General features: G+C 54.3%; 1 protein-coding gene across 2 annotated transcripts; it reads right to left on the reverse strand.

The window, feature by feature from the left end:
- Positions 1-1058: 1058 nt before the first annotated feature.
- On the reverse strand, positions 1059-9849 carry CEACAM16 (CEA cell adhesion molecule 16, tectorial membrane component). 2 transcript variants are annotated; one of them, XM_045077186.1, is made up of 8 exons: positions 9732-9849; positions 9528-9656; positions 9139-9271; positions 7657-8001; positions 6842-7117; positions 5604-5882; positions 3116-3442; positions 1059-1296 (listed from the first exon to the last, which is right to left on the reverse strand). In XM_045077186.1, the coding sequence occupies exons 3-8, from the start codon at positions 9173-9175 to the stop codon at positions 1286-1288; spliced, it is 1275 nt and encodes a 424-aa protein (XP_044933121.1). In that variant the 5' UTR covers positions 9176-9271; positions 9528-9656; positions 9732-9849; the 3' UTR covers positions 1059-1285. The 2 variants fall into 2 exon arrangements, with proteins under 2 accessions (XP_044933121.1, XP_004767718.1); XM_004767661.3 differs by having other exon boundaries at positions 9139-9309.
- Positions 9850-21113: the final 11264 nt, after the last annotated feature.

Genomic DNA, 21113 nt, shown 5'->3' on the forward strand with positions numbered 1-21113 from the left:
TCCAAGGTTTCTTTAATTTACATTTGGGGAATTTTTTCAACTGTGTATAAACTTTGGGGGAGAGAGGGCTGTACTGCTGATTTGATAGCTACTTTTATTGCATTACTATTTCAAATAATATATTGACCTGCCCTGTAAGCTGGCATTTCAAGGGCTCTGAGACTAATCAAACGGTTTGAAAAATTCTAGTCTACCCTAAGCCAAGAGCTCTTAGCTGATATTCAAACCGAGGGTCTATTGAATTCGTGGCAAATGGTGGATCATAATCCATATGTCATAGCCCTCATTCTGGGGCACTTTCACCCACTTTCTCCTTAGAAAGACTCAGTCTTGAAAGTTTCTGGGAAATCTCTCTATTAGGCCCTTCTATCCCTGTCCAAACATCTCTTCCTACCCCCAGTGGAGTCTGTCATCACTGCTTCTGACCAAAACCAAGAGTCTGTTTCTAGTGGGACATCTGGGCTGAGTGGGCCTGTGGGTCAGGTCCTAGTAGTGACAGGAGTTAGAAGACACCATTTCTCTGGCTTCCATTCCCCTGATCTCCTTTCTTCACCCCCACAATACCCCATTTGCATTTTTAAGAAGAGGGAGATATTTTTAGGGTTGTGCAGGTAATGTCTGAGAGTGAAATGAGGTGGGGGGGGTAATCTCAGGACAATGGAGGATACAAAGGAGCATCTTTGGTTAGATAGAAGGTACACTTCATGGGAAATTTGGTCACTTCCTGTTGTGGCATGAGCGATCTTGCTTCAGGGCCCAGGTGGAGTGAGGTGCAGTATAGGGGAGGGCCATGTCCTACAGAACCCAGCTCTGTTGGTGTCCCAGGGAGGGGCTGTCTTTGGCTCCTGGGGAAGCAGGACCATCAGATATAACCTGGGTGGTGTGGGAGGAGCCTGAGGCCCTGACACTGAGCAGTAGGGACTCTCCTCACTGTCATTTAGGCATCCCTGTGCACGCATGCACCTAAACTGAGAGTCACACTGGGTAGGGAAGGAGGCGAGTGTGGGCACTGGGAAATGGCAGGGCTGACGGTCATTAAGGAGAGGCTGACACATGCATGTGTTAACCAGGACATTTATGGTCTCTGTGGCTCTCCGACAACTCAGCGAGGGAGTAGGGCCCTGTCAGTTCTAACTCTAGTGTGGAAGCAGGAGAACGGCTGACCACGGTCAGTCTGGCATCCTCACTGGGAGCAAGTGGTCCTCCACCCAGTGGGAGGAGATGGGGGTGATGGGTGGCATGAAGAGCTCTTCTCTCCGAGGTTCCCACGGCCACAGCTGTGCTGCTACTCCAGGGCTGAGGGGGGATGGGGGAAAAGGGTGGAAGAGGCTGTCAGGGAGGTAGAGGACCAGGTCCCAGGACCCTCACCCCTCCTGCTCCCCTGTCCACCCCCAGCCTCCCACGCGCCCCCCTCAACACGCTCAGCCTGTGCCAGGTTCAGGTTCAGGAAGGTGGCGTTGGTCCTCATGCAGGGGAGAGAGGTTGACTGTGAGAAGAGAGACAGGGTGAAAAGGAATCCTGAACCTTCATGGAGGAGGGGGGTGGATGGCTGCCATCGAAGAGCATTCTACTTCCAGCATTGACCTGGGACCAGGGTTTGATGAAGAAGGGTATCTAGGGGGTACCTGGCAGTGATTGATTTCCTGATCCTGGAAGCTTCATGCCTGAGCTGGGTGATGCCATGCCTGACTCAGGACTTCCAAAAGTACCTGGTCTGATGGGGGAGGTGAGACTCCAGACTGGAGAATGACCTAGTTCCCAGTGTCTGAGAGCTTCTAGTCTAATGGGATGAAACCTGCCTTAGGGACATGGCTCTTGGACCTCCAGGGAAATTTAGTCTGATGGGGGTTGACCTGATCCCTGATTCTGGAAGCTCCCAGTCTGATGTGGGGGATATGGTCCCTAACTCTGAGAACTCCCAGTCTGATGGAAGAGACCAGGCCCCTGACTCTGGGAGCTCCCAGTCTGATGGAGGAGACATGGTCCTTGACTCTGGGAGCTCCCAGTCTGATGGAGGAGACATGGTCCCTGACTCTGGGAGCTCCCAGTCTGATGGAGGAGACATGGTCCCTGACTCTGGGAGCTCCCAGTCTGATGGAGGAGACATGGTCCTTGACTCTGGGAGCTCCCAGTCTGATGGAGGAGACATGGTCCCTGACTCTGGGAGCTCCCAGTCTGATGGAGGAGACATGGTCCCTGACTCTGGGAGCTCCCAGTCTGATGGAGGAGACATGGTCTTTAAGTCTGGGAGGTTCCAGTCTGATAGAGGAGGCCTGGTGCCTGATTCTGGGAGCTCCCAGTCTGATGGAGGAGACATGTTTCCTGCCTCTGGGAGCTCCCAGACTGATGGAGGAGACATGGCCCCTGGGAGTTCCTACTCTGATGGGCAAGACATGGTCTTCAACATCTGGGAATTGTCAGGCTGATGGAAGAGACATTGTTCCTGACCACTGGAAACTCCTAGTCTGAGGGAAGAGACACAGTTCCTACCATCTAGAAGCTTCTATTCTAATGGAGGATTTCACTTCCTCCATTATGAGAAAAATTCTACCCTCTGATGGTAGAAATTCTGTCCTCACTCTTACTGTAATGCAAAGGAGGAGACACAATCCTAATGATCTAGGATCTCCCAGGCCGAAGAGGGAGGTAGGATCCACCGTCCTGCTACACATCTGTTCTGATGGGGGAGGTAAACTCCCATCATTAACTCATCTTCCCAATATAGTAGCAGAGGCAATATCTCCTATGTTTTGGAGTCTATGCATCTGCTGGGAAAAGGATGCCCTCCTCTCAGACTATGTCTCCTCTTTGAAAATCTTCAGTCTGGTGAACCTCTTGTGTGAGAGAGAAGGCACAGAAGTCCCCCGTAGTAGCCTTCAGTCTAATGGAGGAGGCCTGTCTACCCCTAGTCTAGGTCATCAGTTGGACGGAAGAGGAAAGAACTCTATTTCGAGATCTTCGAGTCAGATGGAGGAGACAAAATCCCTTCTTTCAGTCTGATGGGGAGGCATAACCACCCTCAATCTGTGTTTGCCAGACTATGGAGGAGACAGAGCGCCCCTTTGGGAGCCTGTGTCTGAAAAGATTCACCCTCCGCGCTCTCTGGCTCACTCACGGGCCACCTGCAGCTCCACTTCCAGCGTCTCGGTCTTGCCCTGCAACGTGACGGTCTTGAGCATGTAGCGGCCGGCGTCCGTGAGGTTCAGCTTCTGCACCAGCAGCGAGCAGTTGGCGAAGCCCACTTCCCGGCCTGTGTGCGCGGGGCCTGCGATCCAGTTCCCAGACGGCAGTTGGCTGAGCAGCCGGTTGGGCTCTGAGGCAGGCCCGCGGTACCAGGCATAGACCAGTAGGTCCTTGGGGTAGCCCTGGACAGTCAGGGTCACATCCTGGCCCTCCATCGGCTTGGTCGGCACAGGCACGATTGTCATGGCAACTGCTGCGGCTGGGGAAAGAGTGGGGGGAGGCTGGGTCAGCTGGGCCTGCACGGGGCAGAGTGTCCCCCTCCCCCCCTCAGCCAGCTCATCCGTGCCTCCCCACAACTGGCAGGTGCTCCCCCTGGAAGGGTGCCAGGAAGGAGACAGAGGAAGGAGCTGACTTTTGTGGTAGTGGAGGGGGGTTTTGTGTCTTGACAATGCCTGCCAGGGAGTTGTGTCTTCTCCCACAATGGGGGCTGTCTCTGCCCCCATCAGACTAGGAATTTCCAGCCCTTGGGGGATATTTCTCCCATTTAACTATAAGACCCTAGAGGGTCAAGCCATGTCTCCTCCATCAGATTGAAAATTCCCAAAATATAGGGCCCACGTCTCCCCTATCAGATGGGAAATTCTAGAGTATGAGGGGGCATATCTCCCCTATCAGACTGGAAATTCTCAGAATATGGGGGCCCTGCCTTCCTTATCAGATAGTTGGGAGTTATGTACCCCAGGCTGTATCTCTTCTGTCAAACCAAGAGACCTCAGAATGTGGGGACAATAGTTTCTTATCAAATAGAAAGATTCCAAAGGGTGGGAGGCCATGTCTCTTCCATCAGATTTGAAATTCCAGATTATAGATCTCTCCAGTCAGCCTGGGGATTCCAGAAGTTGGACTGGGGCATGTCTATCCCATCAGACAGGAAATTCCTAGAAAATGGGGGGCTTATACTCCCCCATCAGATTGGGAGTAACTCAGAGGTGGGAACTGTGTCTCCCCCATCAGACTAGGAATTCTCAAAAAAAAAAAAAAAAAAAAAAAAAAAAGAGAGGACCATGTCTCTTCAAGACCACATCTCTCCCGTCAGACTATGAAATGTCCCCAAGTGTGAGTGTCTCCTCTATCTGACTGGAGCTTCACTGCAGTGTCGTGTCTCCTCCATCACTGCTTAAAAACCCACGGAGTATGAGGCATTGCCTCTTCTCTCTGATTGGCAGCACCCTGAATAAGGAAGTCATGCTTCCCTCTTCCAGGATCATCTCTCCAAGAGCAGAGACCATGTCTCCTCCATCAGATCAGAGTCTCCCCCACATGGGGGTGGGGGGGTGTTTCCTTTTCCTCTGTCTCTGCCTGGCACCTGTCACAGGGTTGCTGACAGTTCAGGAGTCCCTTGGGGGTGCTGTACCCACTCCCTGCACATACCTGCACACTTGGACACCCCCCATCTTGGCCCGCACAAACAGGGCTAGGGGCAGCACCTGGGGTCATCTGGTATACCCCCCCGTCTCTTGCCGAGACCAGCTGCCAAGTCCCCAGGTGGGGGTGGGGCCGGAGGTACACTTACCTCTGGGGATGCCATTTCTGCTTTGGGTGAAAGAGTATCCACCCTTTGGATGAGACCCAGCCTGTTAGTAGGAGGGAAGGGGGAGGAAGGGAGGGAAGGACTGTTCTCACTGTCCTTGGGGGATGGTGGCCACTTGGGAAGGAACCAAGGCAGAATTAATGAGGCCTCAAAGCCACCATCCCCAGGGGATGAGAAAGTGTCCCCTGAGGATGCTGATAGCTCTCAAAACACCAGCTGTGTCTGCACTACCCCCAGCCCCCAGGTTGTCTGAGGACAGAGGCAAGACAGCGCCTCCCTGGCTGGGTTTTTCCACTTGCCAGCAACTGGCTGTGCTTTTCCGTGTGTGTGCTGTGTGTGCGTATGTGTGTCCGTGCATGCACGCGCACGCAGTCACAGGGGCCAGATAACTGCATCATCTAGTTGGCTGCATGGTTGTTCAGCTGTCGGCATGGAGGGAATGGGGCGGGGTCCTCCCCGGCTGCGTCAGGGGGAGTTCAGAACGGGGGGTGGGGCACGCATGTGAAGGGACAGATGAATGTGTCCCCACTCTACCCCGTGTGTGAGACAGACATGTGCCCCCTTTCTCACTTCGCCACCCCTCACAGAAGAGTCTGGTTCCTGTTCAGGTGACAAGGTAGGGGGTGTCTCCTTCTGCCGCCCGAACAAAGAGGGGTCCCCCCGCCACACCACTTGGTCACTTGGCCAAAGAATGGGTTGAGCCTCTCTTACTTTCCGATTATCTTCTGGGCAAAGGGTACCCTTAACTTTTGGGGCTGCAGCCAAACCTTTCACTGTCCATCTGGGCTTCCGTGGGGAGGGGGCGGTGGTCAGGCCGGGGGCGACTCACCAGAGAGCTTGACCACCACTGAGGCGGATCCGGAAAGCAGGGTCTTGGGGTTCTTAGCAATACACGTGTATGTGCCCTCCTGGGCCGCGGTCATGCTACTGATGTTGAGGTGGTCTCGCCCGTTCTTGAGGTCCCGCCCGTTGAACGCCCACACGTACTCGGGCTCTGGGCAGGACTGGGACACACACCACAGGGTGAGGGACGTGTTGAAGTCAAGTTTGATGGTGCAGCCCGTGCGGGTGGTAGAGTCCTGGAGGATGGCCACGCGTTCTGGGCCATCTGTGGGGGCAGGAGGGAGAGAGACGGGGCAGTGGAGGGACAGGGGCGTAGAGGTGGGCACCCCTGGGAACATGTGGGCCTAGTGGAGGGAGAGAGCTCTGGTCTTTTCAGATCCCACACAGATCTCTAATTTGCACTAGGATCTTGAGAATCACTTTCCCCTTTCCGGGGATTTGTTTTCTCTTCTGTAAAAAGAGGACGTGGGGCCAGACAAAATTTCAAGATATTTTCGAAATCTATGGCCCCCTTAAAAAAAAAAAAAGGAGAAGAAGAAGAAGAAGACTAGACTATCGGTTTCTCATAAGGCATTCTAAGAGTCTATAGAATTCTAGGGCTCCAAGAGTCAATGCTTCTAGTCAATGCTTCTAGGCTCTAGGGCTCTAAGATTCTAGAAATCTAGGTTTCTAAAATTCTAGGATTGGGTGGCTCTAAGATTTTAGAATTCGACTCTAAGATTCTAAGAATCTCTGTTTCTAGAGTTTCTAGGATTCTCAGAGTCTAGAATTCAGGGCTTCTTAAATCCAGCATTCCGTGGTCGTAGGATTCTAGGCTCCAAGTTTTTCTACATCAGCGGCCCCTGCGTACCTCCGAGATTTACTTGCCCGGGATTCCACACTGCGGATCTGCTGCCCCTGGGAATGACTCCATGCTTTGGTTACATTTTTCTGTTTGATCTCCCCTCCCCCCCACCACTCACTTCCCGCCTCCCTTTCAAAACCCGCCAGCCCTGGGTCCCTTCTTGCGGGTGTTGGTTCCGGCTGAAGGCTTATTCCATTTCTCGGGTGGTTTTTAGTCTTTAGGAAGATGGGTCAAGTGCATTTTAAGAGGGATCCCTGGCTCCTAAGCCCAGTTCACCTCCTGACTCACTGTGTGCCCTCAGGCGCCCTCTCCTGGCCTCAGTTTACCCATCTATGAGGTTTGGGCACTGGGTATTTCTAAGTGGGGCCAGGAGGACTCACAGTACACAGTCAGGTTGATGGGCTCGCTGCGGCTGACACTGACTGGGTTCCAGACCTCACACTGGTAGGCTCCAGCCTCCTCCCTGCGGACGCCGTGCCGGGTCAGCACCCTGCCGTCGGCGGACTGGCCGAGGCGGATGGCGATGGGCAGGGCTTCGCCATTGAAGAACCAGCGGACCTCAGCGGGGCTGGGGCTGCTGCACGTCAGGCGCAGGGTGTCTCGGCGCTCCACCAGTGCCGTGTCGTTGGCCATGACCACAGGTTGGGCCAGGATCTCTGTGGGGGCAAGAGACAGAGGGGGAGGGGGCCGGGCACTGCCTGCTCCCCCAACCATCCCCCTCCCCTGTCCAGGGGCATGGCTGGATCCTGGTGGTGTCCAGGACCCCCAGCTGGAGGGACAACAAATGGGATAGGAGGCTGGTGTAGTCCTGGAAGCCATCCTGAAGGTGGTGAGCATTTTATTTTAAAAGATTTTATTTTTTATTTTTTATTCTCTCTGGACAGAGAGAGATCACAAGTAGGCAGAGAGAAAGGAGGAAGCAGGCTCCCTGCTGAGCAGAGAGCCTGATGCGGGGCTTGACCCTAGGACCCTGAGATCATGACCTGAGCCAAAGGCAGAGGCTTAACCCACTGAGCCACCCAGGCGCCTCGAGGTGAGCATTTTAATGTTATTTTGTCTTTTTTTTTTTTAATGGTTTTAAGCTTTTACTTTTTTTTTTTTTTTTTTAAGAGGGACTGGGAAGGAGATGGGAAGGCTGGCTGGGGCAGAGGGGAGCCTGGGGCGGCGGGGGGGGGGGGCGGGAGGGGTGTCTCACCATAGACCTGCAAGTGTCCGTAGCCCACCTCCGTCTGTAGCTGCCTGTTGAGAGTCTGCAGGATGTAGGTGCCCGAGTGCCTGGGCAGGACGCCGTGGATGTCCAGGCTGCCGTCGGGGCGCACAGCCTCCCGCCCTGTGTGGGCTGGGCCAGGGGTCTCGTCGCCTGTGCTCACGATGTAGCTGGCCACCAGGTAATTCAGGCTGAGAGTGGGCCCTGCATACCAGCTGTAGGCAAGCAGCTCCCCCAGAAGCCCGTGGACAGTCAGTGTGATGTTGTCCCCCTCGGCTGGCTGGGCAGGCTCGGGGGTGATAGAGATCTCGGCCCCCACACTCAGGAAAGCGGCTGAGGAAAAGGAGCCAGAGGGATGGGATGAGCCGAGCTTGACCATGGCCCCCCTTCAACGGAGGAGGAGATGCGGGGTCCTGGCCCATGGGTTCCTGGTATACAGTAAGTGCTCACTAAGTATTAGCTAGCCATAGGGTCTTGGTCCTCAAGTAGGCCTGAGGATTGAATTGGATGGGCTGTGCCAAGGGTCTGGCATGTAGCACGTGCTCAGCCCACGAGAGGGTTTTCCTGGGGCGAGAGTCACCAAACCAAGGCTTACACAATCAGGCAGGCCTGTCTAGCCTCTGGGCCATGACTCTTAGTCCAGTGCTTTTCCTTTGCCTCTCTAGGTCTGACCCCTGCAGCTAGTAGGAGTGTGATTAATTGACTCTGCCCTTTTCCTTACTGGCTGAAGATAAGCTCCAAACCCAACTGGCTGGTCAGGGCAGCTTGGGTTTGAACTGTGTGCGATTGGTTGCCCGGAATGGGTGGCCATGCAGGTTCTTGGGGAAGAAATGCTGGTGTGGCTGGCTTAGTTTCTGGTACTTTCCAGGCTGATAAAGCATGGCTAGGGGTGAGGGCTCTGGGTCTAGCACTCAGCCCTACCACTACTGGCTGTGTGACCCCAGCCAGTGGCCTCCCCTCTCTGAGCCTCAGGTCTCTCGTTGATGGAGTGGGGGTCGTGAGCGGGCCTCCTCCCTAATGCTGTTGTTCCCATAGGGAGAACATTTAGAATAGCTCCAAGGGCACGGCCAGTGCTAGCCAATGCTGCTTATTCTGACCTTCAAACAACCCTGTGAGTTTAGTCCATTTCACAGATGAAGAAACAGGCTGAGAAGGGGAAGGGGGCCCGTTGCCCCAAGCCACGTTCTCGGGAAGAGAGGCCAAACTGCCAGCACCCTAGCCAAGGTTCCAAGGAGGCTTGGTGGCTCCCCTGCCTTAGTTCATGCTCCGATCTTAGAAATCTGTGAGGTTCACTCTGCAAGCCTCCCCGGCCAGCCCCACGCCAGTGCCTCCCAGCGGAGCCAGTGATGCCCTCCTGACCTAGTCTGCTGGACTTCTAGCTCCCACCTTCCCTCTCCCGGGCTGCAGGGATCCCCGCCCTCCCTGGGGTTGATGGGGTGCGGAGGTTGTGGGGGTACCGTTCTTGCTCACCACTGAGGAAGAGCCAGCTGTGGCTAGTCAGTGCCATCTTTCGCCCCCAATCTGGTCTGCAAGGCAGCGGTGTTGGCGTCCCGGTGCTCTGAGGCACTTCCCGGTGGGGACCTGGCTCCGTCTGGCGTGGGACCTGGGAGGGTTCGGTGATTTGGAGCCAGGGGAGATCACCTGAATTTGGAGGGATCGAGTCACCGAGGATCTGGGGCCCCGTGTGGGTACCAGAGTGGGTGTGGCAGGCCCGGGCCAGGGGCCATGACCTGGCCAGGCCTCCTGGGGCACTGCCTAACCTTCTTTGTGCCAAGGGCCTGGGTTTGGTACCAGGAGAAGAACCAGGTCGCCAGGGAGGCGGGGGGAGGTGCGGGGGAAGATTTTAGGGCAATTCTTACCCGGGGCCCAGGCCTGAGCCTCCCTGGTGAAATCGGGGGTCACAGAGAGATAAAACCAGTCAGCAGTGACTGTCCTTTCCCGGCCTCAGGGAACGTGGGGGATCTTCAGCTGTCCTCTCAGGGCATGTCCTGCGAGGTGGGCATTGTTAGAAACTCTGTTTGCAGATAGGGAAAGTGAGGCACTGGGCAGGGGCTCTGACTCACCCAAGTTCCTACAGGAGAGGGAATTTGAAGCCTGCTGTCTCCAAAGCCACACAGAGGGAGGGAGGTGGGGTGGCTACACACTTTCTCTGGGGCTGAGAAACCCACATTCTTTCTTCCCTTCTTCAGTTTTGTTTTCCCTGCCTGTCAAGTGTGAGTGTGGAGAGCTTGGAGCCAGAGAGGGTCCGGTTTTGACCTTGGCCCTTCTCTTTCCCCAGGTGGGGCTGGAGGCAGCCCCTTGCTGAGTCTCTGTTTGCTGCTCCAAAAAGCAGTCTACGTGTAGACCCTGCTTAAGTTTGTTGCCAGTAGTTAGTGAGATGGACAGCCCCTGGCAGGCTGGGGCCGCACACACGGGGTCTGGGTGGTGTGACTGCCGTTAAAGGGGCAGTGGCCCTGGGCTTAGTCCATGGTCCCCTACCTCCATAACCCTGGGCAAATTGTGGAGCCGGCTGGGCCTCAGTGTCCTCATCTGTGAAATGGAAACAATGACCATACCCACCTCATAGGGCTCTTTTATTCAACAAATATTGAATGGGCATCTCCTGTCTGCCAGGCCATGTTCTAGGTGCAAGTAGATAAAATCCCTGGTCTCGTGGGGCTGACATGCATGGGATAAACAAATAAAATAAAAACTCTAGGGCACCTTGGGGGGCTCAGTCATTAAGCCTCTGCCTTCGGCTTAGGTCATGATCCCAGGGTTCTGGGATGGAGCCCCACATCGGGCTCTCTGCTCAGCGCGGAGCCTGCTTCCTCCTCTCTCTCTGCCTGCCTCTCTGCCTACTTGTGATCTCTGTCTGTCAAATAAATAAATAAAATCTTTAAAAAAATAAAAAAATACAAACTCTATTCCATGTCTGATGGACCTAAGTGGTGTTGGGGAAAAATCAAGCCAAGAAGGGGGTTTGTGATTTTTAAATTGGAGGTGGGGGAGGGGATCAGGGGCAACGTCACTGGGAAGGTGAGGTTGGCAGGGCCGTGGGGGGGCTAGGGGAAGTGGTTTTTTTTTTTTTTTCTTAAGATTTTATTTGTTTATTTGACAGGCAGAGATCACAAGTAGGCAGAGAGACAGGCAGAGAGAGAGGAGCAAGCAGGCTCCCCGCTGAGCAGAGAGCCTGATGTGGGGCTCGATCCCAGGACCCTGGGATCATGACCTGAGCCAAAGGCAGAGGCTTTAACCCACAGGGAAGTGTTTTTGACAGATGAGTTCCTGTTGAAGTCTTGAGGGCTTACGGGTCCTGGTCCTTGTCAGGCCCCAGTGGCCTGTGCCCGGCAGGAGCCTTACCTGTGGCTCACCCGTCCTGCTTTGCTCCTAATTTGCCCGGTGTCCTGAGCTACCCTTGCCGGGCCGGGCTCTGTTCGGTCGGGGAGGGCGGGGGCTTGGCAGGAGGTGTGGGTGCCCTGGGACCTCCAGTTCTCCTCACCCCGCCTGCAACCTCACCCCATCCTTTTCTGTCCTGACCCAGGCCTCTCCCTGGAGCCCTGGGACGCGTCCCGGAGTCATTCAGGACGCCTCCCCCTCGATGTCCCTGGGCACTGCTGGCTCACCTTGTCCCAAACTGACCTTGGCATCTTCCCCCAGACCTGCTCCTCCTTCTTCTCTTATCAGGGATGGCGCCACCATCCACCTGTCATTGGGACACACAGACCCAGGACTGGGTCCCTGATGCTTCCGCCCCCCGCCCCCAGCACACCACACCCTGTGGCACCTGCTCTTAAACTCTCTTCCGTATGTGCCTTCTCTCCTTCCTTGTACCCCTTCCCTGGTCCAGACATCCCCCCCGCCCCCGCCTCCTATCTGGCTTCCCTCTGCAAGTTCTCCCAGGTCCCTGGCCCAGGTCTCACCCTCCTCCTTCCATGATGCTCAGAACCTGCCAGGACTCCCCAGTATCCTTAGGAGAAAGCCCAGCTCCTTGGTGCAGCCCATGAGGCCCTGCATGGCCGAGCCCCACCGGCTTGACCAGCCTCATGGACACCCCCTCGGCCGCGAACTCTAGATCCCTGCTTCCCTCTGCTCTATCCCATTACCTGCCCGACTCCTCCTCCTCCAGGAAGTCCCCCTGGACTCTCGGACTAGGTTAAGGACACCCTGTGATCCTCAGGACCAGCCCTGACCACCATAGGTCCTCACAGTCAGGGGGTGGGCCCCCCATCTAGACTAGGAGTCCTGGGAGGGCAGAACCTGGGCTGTTGCGGTCACTACTGTGTCCCCATTGCTGCCCAGCCGAGGGTCGGGCACAGAGCAGGGGCTCAAGGGGTGTTTGTGGAAGCAGACACCGGCTGTGGATGACAGAAACAGGAGTCTCCAGGGAGGCCCGGGTTTCTGGTGATTTGCTATCTGGTTGAGGAGGGCGATGAGGCCGCGTCTCTGGGAGGCCTGAGACATATCCAGGCTTTTGTCCAGACTCTGCGTGGCTCCCTACCCCTCATGGGGCCATGCTGACTGTTCTCTACTGTCCTTGCCCTTCCGGGTCCGCTGCCAGCCCCCACCCCCACTGCCTCTACTCTGGTGCTCCTGAACATGAGCCGAGATCCTTGGTTCGTTTGAGAGCTGGAGTTTCTTGAGCACCTAGTCCAGGCCTTAGATCACAGTCATGAATAGGACAGAAATCCCTGCCTCATAGAACTGACCTTTTGTTTGGGGAGGCAGTCAATAGGCAAATAAACACAAACGCATCTAACTTTCAGGTGGGGATAATGCCATGGGGAAAAAGAAAGCGGGGGAGGCATTAGAGGTGGCCTGGGCACTGGTTTATGTCCGGCAGTGAGAAGATGTTGTAGGAGGCAGCACTTAACTAAGGAAGCCATGCTGAATCTAGGGGAAGAACATTCCAGGAAGAGGACATAGCAAGTGCAAAGGTCCTGAGGCAGGAGCGTTTTGGTGAGTGTGAGGAAGAACAAAGGGGCTGGGGGAGGGGGTGGGGGCAGATCCTGCAGGGTCTCATGGGCCATGGGGGGACTTTGGCTTTTACTCTGAGACCAGACCCATGACAGCCACTTTGAGCAGAGGACAGGGCTGACTTAGGTGTTAATAGAAACTTCTGGCTGCCTTGTGGGGAACAGATGGGGGCGGGGAGTGAGGATCCAAGCTGGGAGGCCCTGAGGGGGTGTTTGCAATAGTCTAGCTGTGTCCAGTACGGTAGCCACCGGAGATGAGTGGTGAGTAAAATGACGATGCCAAATACTAAGGACCTGTTGCTGGCAAAAGCAAAACAAAAATGTAAAATGAAATAGACCACTAATTTTCTTTTTAAATATTTTATTTGTTTATTTGACAGAGAGAGACAGTGAGAGAGGGAACACAAGCAGGGGGAGTGGGAGTGGGAGAAGCAGGTTTCCTGCTGAGTGGGAAGCCTGATGTGGGGATTGATCCGAGGACCCCAGGATCAAGATCTGAGCCGAAGGCAGACACTTAACGACTGAGCCACCAGGTGCCCCAGATCACTCATTTTTTATATTGATTCCATGTGGAGGTGATAACATGGGCTAAATCAATTCATTTCACCTGGTTTTTGTTTTTGTTGTTTTTGCTTTGCTTCATGTGATAGCAGGATGTCCTCTCCTGTGTATGGGGCTTGCATGTCTTCTGTTGGAAGGCACTGGAACAGGCAGGGGGTGGTGGTGGCTGGACTGAGGACGGGGAAATGGACAGATCGCGTGACCTAGTTTACACCAACGCTATCGTTCATTTTGAAATCGTTGGCTTTACCTGTTACCTCACTGGGCACCCCATCTCCCTTCTTCCCCGAGGATCCATTTTGCAGCCTGGGAAACTGAGGCTCAGGGCCATTGCCTCCAGAGTTTGGAGTGGGCAAGTCTTATCTTCTCCATGCCGCACAGCAGACTGGGGACAAGTTTCCCTGATCTTGTTTTGTCAGCCCTTCCGGCCCCCACCTTCTTATCTGACCAGCCATGTCAATACCTCCCTGGGAAGAAGGCCTAGTGCCGGGTGCTTCTGATCCCATCCACTTCGGGACTTCAATCAGTATTTGTTAGATGGAAACAGGCCTGGGCTCCTCTGGCGGGACCCCTGTCCCATCCTCCAGGGCAGAGACCTTGGAGCTGAGGGGTTGGCTGCAGCTAATCCCTCAGCGAGGCCAAAGCAGGTTTCTGACCTCCCCACACACCCCCTTATCTGCTGAGAGGAGGCCTGGATGCTGCAATATTTACTCATGAACCTGACCTCTAGGTGTGGCTTCCTGCACCCGTCTGGCAGGCAAGGTCTGGGCTTGGTCCTGGGGAGGCTGTCCTTGGGGAGAAGGGACCCCCAGATCCCCCGAAGGACCCCAGATCCCTCACCCCAGGGAAGAGGACCTGGGGTACCATGCAGGTGGGGACGGGTGGATCGGAGGAGCAAGACTCATGCCTTAGCATAGGCTCTTTCCCTGTGTCTGGATTCTCATCTACCCCCCCAACCCTCCATCCCCGTCTCTCCCTCTCACCTCATTGAGCCAAGGAGGGGGAGGGGGGTGGTTTCCAAGTCCTTCAATCATTAGACAAATATTTATTGAGTGCCAACTATCAGTCGGGCTGTGCTGGGGTACAGACAACATCCCTTTCCTTGTGGGGCGTAATCCTATTGGAGGGAGAGGAACACTAATCAAAAAATTGATACGGCATATCTTGTCAAGGAGAGATAACTGCTATAAAAAAATAAAGTAGGGCCAGAGGATAGGAGGGACGGGGGTTGCCAGGGAGGTCAGGGAGGTCCTTTCTGAAGGTGTGAGCTGAGACCTGAAGGAGGTGACACATCTGGGGGAAGGGGGTTTTGGGGTAGCAGGCACAGCAAGTGCAAAGGCCCTGAGGCAGGAGGGTCTTTGGTGACTGTGAGGACAGCAAGGCAGCTGGTGTGACTGGAGCTGAGTGAGGGAGGAGGCTGTGGGGAAGAGATAGTTACAGAGGGAGCAGGGGACCTAGGGAGTAGGACTTGGGATGCAAAAGATGGCCCATTAGGGCTGAATGGGGTGATGGTAAGGTGCAGCCTGGGTAAGAGAGCTAATGAGGACAGAAGAGAAGGATCTAGGCCTGGAATGAGGGGCTGCAGGGGGCTGGGTTGGTAAGTGTGAGAAACTGGGCTTTTCTGGAGTTAGGGAGGTGGAGGGGAGTAGAGAGAGAGTGCCAGCCTTCCAAGGGGTCCCCAAGGGTCCAGATGGGTCTGGGTGGGAACCTGGCTAGATGTCCTTTCTCTGAGCCTCATTTTATCCATCAGGAGTATTGGAAGGGGTGGATTTGGACTTAGAGTTAGGGATAAACAATTTAATACCTTTTTACATTTAAATAACTTTTTATTCTGGGAAATTTCCAAATTCCACACACTCATCCAAAGTAGAGGGGACAGTAATCCCTCCTGCCCATCCCCCAGCTTTAATCTTCCTTCCCTTCCTGCACCCGCCCCTGACCTATAGCATTTGAAAGCAATTTCCAGGCGTTTTATCATCTTATTCATAGCTACCTCAGCCCGAATCCCTCAAAGATAGGGACTCATTAAAACACACACACACACACACAGTCTCATATTTTCACCTAATGCGCGAAAACAAGATGAACAAAAAACCACTTCCTTAATATCCTCAAATACCTAGTCAGTATTCAGAGTTCCAGTCTCAAAAACATCTGTTTCTTTCTTTCTTTCTTTTTTTTTTTTTAAAGGTTTTATTTATTTATTTGAGAGAGAAGGAGTGAGAGAGAGCATGAGAGAGGAGAAGGTCAGGGGGAGAAGCCGACTCCCCAAGGAGCTGGGAGCCCGAGGCGGGACTACATCCCGGCAGTCCGGGGTCATGACCCAAGCCGAAGGCAGCCGCCCAACCAACTGAGCCACCCAGGCGACCCTCAAAAACATCTTTTTCTTAGCTTCACTGGGGCATACTTTTTTTTTCGTTTTTTTAGGATTGCTTTTTTAAGTCATCTCTACGCCCCACGTGGGGCTCAAACTCACAACCCTGAGATCAAGAGTCACACACTCCACCCACTAAGCCAGGTGGGCACCCCCCCCACGTGTGATTTTCTTTTTTTAAAAAGATTTTATTTATTTATTTATTTGATAGAGATCACAAGTAGATGGGGCAGTGGGGTGGGGGGGGAGCAGGCTCCCTGATAAGCAGAGACCAGGACCCTGGGATCATGACCTGAGCCCACAGCACAGGCTTGGGTGGGTGGGGGAGCCGTGCATCAGGGGCTCCACCCCTGCGGGCCACACCCCTCCGCCCGCACCCCCCAGCCCCAGACGGACTCTCAGAGGGCAATGCCCTCTGCCTGCAAAGGGGTTGAGTTTGGGAGGGAAGGGTTTTCCCCATGAATCATAATCAGTCTTGGTCATGGGCCAGCCATTTCCTTCCCCAGACAGCCACTTCTTCATTTGTAGAATGAGGAGCCACAGCCCTGAGAATCTAGTGGTGACCAGGGCTCAGAGGAAGGGAGTGGGGGTCCACACTGAGCCTTGAGGGGCAGAGCTTGGGTGGAGACAGTGAAGGACTGGGTGGGGGGTGGGGGTGCAGCTAGTCCCAGCTGAGGACCCTGGTCTCTTCCAAATGGGGCCAAACACTTCACCCAGTGCCTCAAGCTTCCCCCTCAGTGATGCCTCTCTGCTCGGCATGAACAGTGCCTTCTCCGTGGGCCCTCGTGTGGAAGGCAGACCCCTTTGCTAGGACACGTGGACCCCAACATGGTAGCCGCCGTGGGTTACGTTTGGTCCTTCTTTCCGGACTAGAATGAGTAGAGGAGAAATCCAGATGTAAGAGAGATTTTGCTCTGTTCCCTGGTGTGTCCATTTTCTAGGCCGGGCGACCTGAATTTTCTGTGCCTCAGTTTTCTTATCTGTGAGATCAGGATGGTCCTAGCATTTCCCTTGTAGAACTGTGGTGAGGATCAAACAAGTGGGTAAATGGGAAACACTCAGCAGAGTGCCTGGCAGGTCCCGTTGCCCACCCACCCCCCAGAAGACCAGTTTCCCAAGAGTAGGGGCTCCTCCGTTTTCTCTTTGTGTCTCTGGATACTGGGAGTCGGGCTCATTCAACAGAGCTGGGTGGCCAGCAGCTGCTCAGTGAGCGGAGACTGCCAGGTACAGGAAGGGAAGGCTGTATAATGAGAATATGCACACATTCACTTATCCCATGTGCGTCCCTCCCCCCAACCCCAAGCCCTTGCTCTGTGCCTGCCACTTGGGGAGGTGCTGGGACCTGTCCCTGACCCTGGCTGCCTTGGTTGGCCCTGTCCTTCCAGGCCTTACAGTCCAGTGGCGAGACAAATCTCTAGACAGGGACCACCCAGAGTGGGCAGGGCTGAGGTGGAGGAACTCAGGAAAAGGACCCAACTCAGCCCGAGGGTCAGGGAGGGCTTCCTGGGGGAAGAGGTGTCTGAGCTGAGACCTGGGAGATGAATGGGGGTGGGGCCAGGGGGGTGGAGCACGGTGCCAGTGGGGGTGCTCCCCGCCCAGGGGGCAGAATGTGAAAGCTCCGGAGCAGTTCGGTGTGGTGGGCAAAAGACTGCAGGCCATAGGGTGGGGGTGAGGGTCAGGGGAGCCTGAGGGGCCTCCAGGGGCCAGACCTCCCAGGGATTTACAGGCTATGGTGAGAAGCCTGGACTTTGAGGCACTGGGGAGCCATGGATTGTTCCGAGCAGGGAGGGGCAGGGCTGAGTTTGGGATTTAGGAAGATCCATTGGGCTGTCTTGGGGTGGGAGGCTGGGAAGGGGCAGGAGACTAGGTAGGAGGCTGGGGAGAAAAGTCCTGGTCCAGACCTGAGCTGTAGAGACCCCAAGTTTGGGAGGCCCAGGAGGTAGGTTCTCGTGTTTGCCCTTCCCTGAGGGAAGGAGGCGCCCAGGTTTTGGGCCTGGGCAGTTGGGTGCCTTCTCTGGGCTCTCTGAAGGGTAAATGAAGGGGCAGAAGCTGGAGACAGGTGCCGGAGGCGATGTGGGTAGCTCCTCCAAGCTACCAGAGGAATTGTCTGTGGGTCTATGTGGTCCTCTGCTGCCCCCTGCTGGCTCTGCGTTGACACGGTCCTTGCCTACAAGTCTGGCAGAAAGGACAGACCCAATCAACTTCAATCCCAACCAGTGATAAAAGATGACATTTCTGGGGCGACCGTGCGGCAGGGTGCACCCACGTTCACTGTCCACCCTCCCGCCGCCGTACCCCCGGGGTCTCCAGCTGCCTTCTCCAGCGCACCGAAACAAAGTCAAAACTGACCTCCCCAACCTGCCCTGCTCCTTCCCTCCTTCCTTCTCTTTCTTGGTTTTATTGAGATATAAGTCACATACCAGACCATTCACCCACTTAAAGTGTACAGTTAGGTGTTTTTAATATGTTCATAGGGTTGTGCAACCATCGGCATGATCAATTTTGGAACATTTCCATCACCCCCCAAAGAAACCCTGTATCCCTTATAAGTCACTCCCAATCCTCCGCCCCTCCCCGCCAGCCCCGTGTCCCCGTCCCTCCAGCTGCTGGCAACCACTCAGCTGCTTCCTGTCTCTATGGATTTGGCTATTCTGGACATTTCTCATCAACGAAATCAGACAATATGTGACTTTGTGTCTCGCTGCTTTCATTCAGCATCACGTTCTTTTTTTTTTTTTAAGATTTTATTTATTTATTTGACAGAGAGAGATCACAAATAGGCAGAGAGGCAGGCGGGGGTGTGGTGGGGGAGAAGCAGGCTCCCCGCCGAGCAGAGAGCCAGATGCGGGGGCTGGATCCCAGGACCCTGGGATCATGACCTGAGCCGAAGGCAGAGGCTTTAACCCACTGAGCCACCCATGTGCCCCTCAGCATCACGTTCTTAAGGTTCATCCATGTTGTGCCATGGCTCAGTACTTCGGTCCTTATTTTTGGCCGATTACATTCCCTTGTCTGGGTACACTGTGTTTTGTTTCTCTATTCATCCACGGATGGACATTTGGGTTGTTTTCACTTTCTGGCTATTAGGAGCAGTGCTGTGAACATTTGCCTACGAGTTTTCGCATGGACACGTTTTCCCTCCTTGCATACCTGGCCCTCTTGCGCTGTGAATGGTGCCACTGCCCCTGCTTCTGGTCAGCAAGCCAGATACAGGGCGAGGGGGTGGTCCCCCACTCCAGCTCCCCCCTCCCCTGGCTTTCCTGGCACCTGCTCATTCTCCTCCATAACATCACTCCCCTGGAAATTATGTCTGATGCCATTTGTGTCAGTTTTCTGAGGGCGGGGATCTCTGTTTTGTCCCCAGCTATCTCCTCAGAACCTACACCAACTGCACACAGCAGGTGATCAATAAATGTTTGTTGAGCTAATGAGCGAATGCGTTTGTGACACCCCCTTCTCCCTCATCCCCGATACCCAACCCGGGACCAAATCCTGTCAATGCTTTGTTCTAAACATCTTTTGTCTTTGTACATTTCTTCCCCGGCCATGCTCGACACCCTAGTCCAGCACCTGCCGAATGAATGAATGAGTCATTGAAGAGGTGGAGGAGAGCAGGTCCTCCTGGGAAGTTCTCTCAGGGAGACGTGGAGGTTGAGAATGTGGACACCGGTGTGCATTCTGGTAGCGTATGGATTACGCTGTTCATACATATTGGTTTTCCCTATTCTTTTTTATTTTTTTAAGTTTTTGTTTATTATTTGAGAGTGAGAGAGAGCACAAGCAGGGGGAAGGGCAGATGGAGAGGGAGAAACAGAGTCTCTGCTGAGCAAGAAGCCCAATGCGGGACTCAACCCAGCACCCCGAGAGCATGACCTGAGCTGAAGGCAGACGTGTAACCGACTGAGCCCCCCCAGGTGCCCCCGTTTCACCTATTCTGCATACATGGGAACATTGCCCCTGCCCAGCACTCTTGACATTGGATTGTATCACGTGCCTTCCTTTGGCCAAGGAGATGTGAGTGGGACTGTCACTTCTAGGTGAAGGCCTTTAAAAGCCTGCATGTTTTGCCATGTCCCCTCCCTTTTTAAAGGTCCTATCTCCAAATATAGTCACAGTAAGCACTATGGCTTCAACAGACACATTTTTGGGGGATGCAATCCAGCCCGTGTCAGACTCAGAGAGTTTACTCTTGAAAAAATACTATGGTCTTGAAGGTGTGGGTTGTGTGAATCAAGATTTAGAAGGAAGTAGTTGCAAAGAATACCAAGTAATTTAGTAGCTTGAATGAGAGAGGAGTCTTTCTCTCTCAGGTAACTTATCTAACCTGGCATGGTGGCTCTGTCCCGGTTGCTGTGCCTGCCCCAGCTCTCTCAAACCCAGATCTGTGCGCCCCTGTCCATGCGATCCCAGATGTCTCTCACCACCACATCTTTAAGCTCTGGGAAGGGGGAATGCTCTCCCTTTAACTGTGTGACTTGAGGACTGAGCACAGCCATCACTTCTGCTCACATCCCATTGGCCGGGAGTTAGTCACATGGCTACATTGAGCTGCAGGGTCATCTGGGAAATGTAGTTTTTATGCTCAGTAGGCATACACTTGGTTCAAAACCCTATTACTGAGGAAAAAGAGAGAACAGATACTGGGGTTTGATGAGGGGTTGCTGGACAAGAGGAGAGGTAAGCAGGCACAGGATCCCCCCATACTCTGTGCCCAAGCAGCCTGTGCTGGGGCTGATCCTGACCATGCCTTGACCTGGCTGACCTTCTCAGACACAGCAGATCAGGGGCCCACGAGATCAGGGTGTCCAGAGAGGTCTGGGGATGGAGAAATCCTTACAGGGAGTATTTGTGTGTCGAGTTAGCAGGAGATGCAACTTCCCTTCCTGTGAATTTTTCCTCATCCTTTATGTTAATTTCCAGTGGCCACTGTAACCATTTGCTACAAGTGTGTAGTGACTTAAGACAACAGGAATTTATTCGCTTACAGTTCGGGAGGTCAGGAGTCTGAAATGGGTCTCACTGGGCCAAACCCAAGGTGTCGGCGGGGAGGGGGGTTGCTTTCTGGAGGTTCTAGGGGAGAATCTGTGTTCTTGCCCTTTCCAGCTTTTGGCTTTACTGTGGCCTCTTTCTGTCTTCAACGCCAGCCAGAGCCGATGAAATCTTTCTCCCATCACATAGCTCTGACTCTGTGCGGCCTTGGCTTTGGGGCCCTTCCTTCATCCTGAGAGTCCATTGTCACTCCAATCTCTGCCTCCTTACTTACAGCTCCTCCTCTCACTCTCTCTCCCCCGGTCCCTTTCACAAAGACCCTTGTGATTATATTTTGGGCCCAGCGGGGTCATCCAGGATAATCTCCCCATCTCAAGATCCTTCACCCAATCACGCCTGCCTAGTCCCTTTGGCCGCCTAAGGTAACATTCACAGAGCATTAGCACAGAGCAACCCTATTCAGCCTGGCACACAGACTTGTTTTTCAGCTTCCAGAGCAAAAGTGACAGTCTGCCGTACCTTATGTGGGGGGATTCTTATCCCCTGACCTGTCAGCTGCTCCTCAT

This window comes from Mustela putorius, unplaced genomic scaffold, assembly GCF_011764305.1.
Source record: "Mustela putorius furo isolate JIRA1106 unplaced genomic scaffold, ASM1176430v1.1 tig00000196_pilon_pilon_pilon, whole genome shotgun sequence".
Classification (NCBI taxonomy): domain Eukaryota; kingdom Metazoa; phylum Chordata; class Mammalia; order Carnivora; family Mustelidae; genus Mustela; species Mustela putorius.

Excerpts from the sequence above, each read along its gene's own strand:
- CEACAM16 (XM_045077186.1), bottom strand. The coding sequence starts at position 9,175 with ATGGCACTGACTAGCCACAGCTGGCTCTTCCTCAGTG. Across the intron at positions 5,883-6,841 it reads CATCAACCTGACTGTGTACT|ATGGCCCAGAACGCGTGGCC; the intron begins GTGAGTCCTCCT and ends CTGCCCCCACAG. Across the intron at positions 3,443-5,603 it reads AGTGGTGGTCAAGCTCTCTG|CCGCAGCAGTTGCCATGACA; the intron begins GTGAGTCGCCCC and ends CTCTTTCCCCAG.